General features: G+C 31.1%; 1 protein-coding gene across 1 annotated transcript; it reads left to right on the forward strand.

Annotated features, from left to right (window-relative positions):
• Positions 1–590: 590 nt before the first annotated feature.
• On the forward strand, positions 591–1,818 carry LOC108814136 (bZIP transcription factor 44). Its single transcript, XM_018586637.2, has one exon. The coding sequence runs from the start codon at positions 1,061–1,063 to the stop codon at positions 1,592–1,594; it is 534 nt and encodes a 177-aa protein (XP_018442139.1). The 5' UTR covers positions 591–1,060; the 3' UTR covers positions 1,595–1,818.
• The last annotated feature ends 1,244 nt before the right edge of the window (positions 1,819–3,062 follow it).

A 3,062-nucleotide genomic window follows, 5' to 3' on the forward strand; every position in this document is an offset into this window, starting at 1 on the left:
TTTATTAATAACTTTTAGTTAATTACTGTAAACTAATTTGATGTTTTATTCATTTTCATAGAATTTAACCATACCTACATTTTAACTTCTGTTTTAGTTTTGAAATAAAATACATTAATCAATCTTAAAATAAATTTAATATAAAATAAATCTAAAATCTATTTTCAGAAAATATTAGTTTATTTTAAATTTTTGAGTATTAGAAATTATACAAATTTGACTACAAATTAATTTTAGAGAAACTAAATAATTAAATGAGAGAATAATTTTGAAAGTTGCAAATTTTCACAAAAAAAAACCCGAGAAGGCTTACTTTTCCATAAACAATGACGAAAATGGTTATTGGTTATTTTAAGAATCAATAATTTAAAATTAAACCCATACACATATTCGACAAGAAAAACTCGTAAACATAAATAAAAACAAATATTGCAAAACAGCTGTAAACTTGACTGTTTCTACTTCACATGCTTCATCGCTCAACAGTTTCATTCCATTTAATTATTTTTTATAATATTCACTTCTTTTTAATTTCTGCATATTTATTTTTTCTCTCTCACACTCTATAAAACCCCTTCTCAAACCCATAAATTACCTCTTCCCTCTTCGCTCTCGAATACATACATGATACATCACTTCTAAAACTGTTCGTGTTTTTGTCTTCCTTTTTCTATACTTTTTCAGTTTTTTATTTTCTCGAGAAACAAAAGCTGTTCTGTTTTTTTCTTCCTTTTCTAATATTGATGTGGCAAAGAACTGGATCTTGATGTTCAAACATTCATGTCGTCTCCGGTGATTAGTGAAATCCTTAGATCTGGGCTTACTATAGATTCGTCTCTTAGACGCAGGACCCATCTCGTTCAATCTTTCTCCGTCGTCTTCCTCTACTGGTTCTATGTCTTCTCATAAATCATCTCTTCTTTAGCCCTATAACTATATAGTATACACATATAAACCTTTATAATAAGATTATATTATAGATTTTACAAAACCCTAACTTGGGTCCTGCGTCTTTTATTTGAACTAGTATTTTTCTGTGTGTGTTTTTGGTATAATAAATATGAATAAAACTGAACTGGGATCTCCGACAAGCAACTCGTCTGTTTCGACGATCGGTTCACAAAACTCCGGGTTGGAATCTGATCTCCGACAACGTGACCTACTCGACGAGCGGAAGAGAAAGAGGAAGCAGTCGAACAGAGAGTCGGCGAGGAGGTCGAGGATGAGGAAGCAGCAGCACTTGGACGATCTAGCGGCTCAGGTCGCTCATCTACGTAAAGAAAACGGCCATATCGTCGCCGGGATCGCCGTCACGACGGAGCACTACGTCACCATCGAGGCGGAAAACTCCATTCTCAGAGCTCAGCTCCTGGAGCTCAACCACCGCCTTGATTCCCTCAACGAGATCGTCGACTTTGTCGAGTCGTCTTCCTTGGAGATGGAGACTGGTCAGGGAGGAGGACTAATTGACTACAGCGGCCCCAGCGGCGGAGGTGGATTTTACGACGGGCTGATGAATACTCTCAATCTAGGGTTTTATAACCAACCAATCATGGCTTCTGCTTCTACTGCTGGTGATGTTTTCAACTGTTGACATCATCGTGAGTGTGACGAATATGAATGACATCAAGGGTAATCATGTAACTCTATATTATATAAGTGATGTTATGTTTTTTTAGTTTGTAAGATAAAAAGTTAATTAACGCTTAATAAGTGTTTAAAAATGCGATATCATGAAGATGATGATGTGTTGCTGTAAGTGGGAAATATTTTAAGTTTTTATATATATATCAAAACGGAGAAATATCATTTTGTCCTTCTGTTATATATTTCTGTTTTTCCTTATTTGGGGAGCATTTGTTGCCTTTATTAGAAAGATGATTTGGCTATTAGTGAAGAATGAAAATAATGTGAAAGCTCGTGGACGGTTTCATATAAGAAAGTGGTCCATTTCAAAATACTATATATAAATGGAGAGTTGTCATTATTGTGCTCAAGAATATTTTGTCTAAAATGTGAGAAAAATAGTGATGCGTTCTAGTACTTGCAACAAAATGAATTATTATCATGGGGCACTCCAGTTTTCTCTTTTTCAAGAATTTTACGTACGATGCCATGATTTCACATACTCAATAATTTCATTTTATTTGTAATATGTAAATGTCAATTCAATTATCTCAGTTATCGACCAATTAATGTATCAATATACTTAAATTAACACTCGTATATTTACATGTACAATATAAATAGATATGAAGTGTTAGGTTCCATCCAATATCTATCTTATTAAAACAGAAACATTTTGTTGGACTTAACATTTATTTTGTAAGTTTTTAAATTAAATACACCTTTATACTTTATAGTTAAATCTACATTAAATCACTAATGTTCCTTTCTTTATACTACTATCCATGTTTCCAAACAATATACTTATTTCTTTATACTACTATCAATGTTTCCAAACAATATATTTTTATACTACTATCAATGTTTCCAAACAATACAATAATTAATCTTAGTTATTTTATATATATCACTTTCTCTTTAAAATTTTGTAGAAACGTTATAATTTCATAAATTGCAAAATAATAAACTTTCAAATTTGGATTATAAGATTACAAATTATGAAATTATTACAATTTAAATCCAATTAGATTACATATCGGTCATCCATCAGTTCAATCGGTTAGTCTCGGGTTTTAGTGATTTTTTTTAATATGTATATTTTAAAAACCTAAATTGAATTGTCAGATCTTCGGATTAACCGGTATAATCACAATCGGGTTGAATTTAAAAACACTGATTTAAATGCAAAAATATTTTAAATACACACTCTTTAAAAATTACCAAAATATTTGTTAAATTATTAGTAAAATTTTTCATCGTAAAATATTCTGCGCTTCCAAAGCGCGGATCAAAATCTAGTGATACTATTATAGCGCCAGCATCTTATAAATAATATTGATCATGTCACCTTCTATATAATATTGTCAGAAAATAGCCTAATGTTTAATGAAGTTACATGGTCACACAAAACTACATAAATTTTTAAAGGGCAATAT

This window comes from Raphanus sativus, chromosome 7, assembly GCF_000801105.2.
Source record: "Raphanus sativus cultivar WK10039 chromosome 7, ASM80110v3, whole genome shotgun sequence".
NCBI lineage: Eukaryota > Viridiplantae > Streptophyta > Magnoliopsida > Brassicales > Brassicaceae > Raphanus > Raphanus sativus.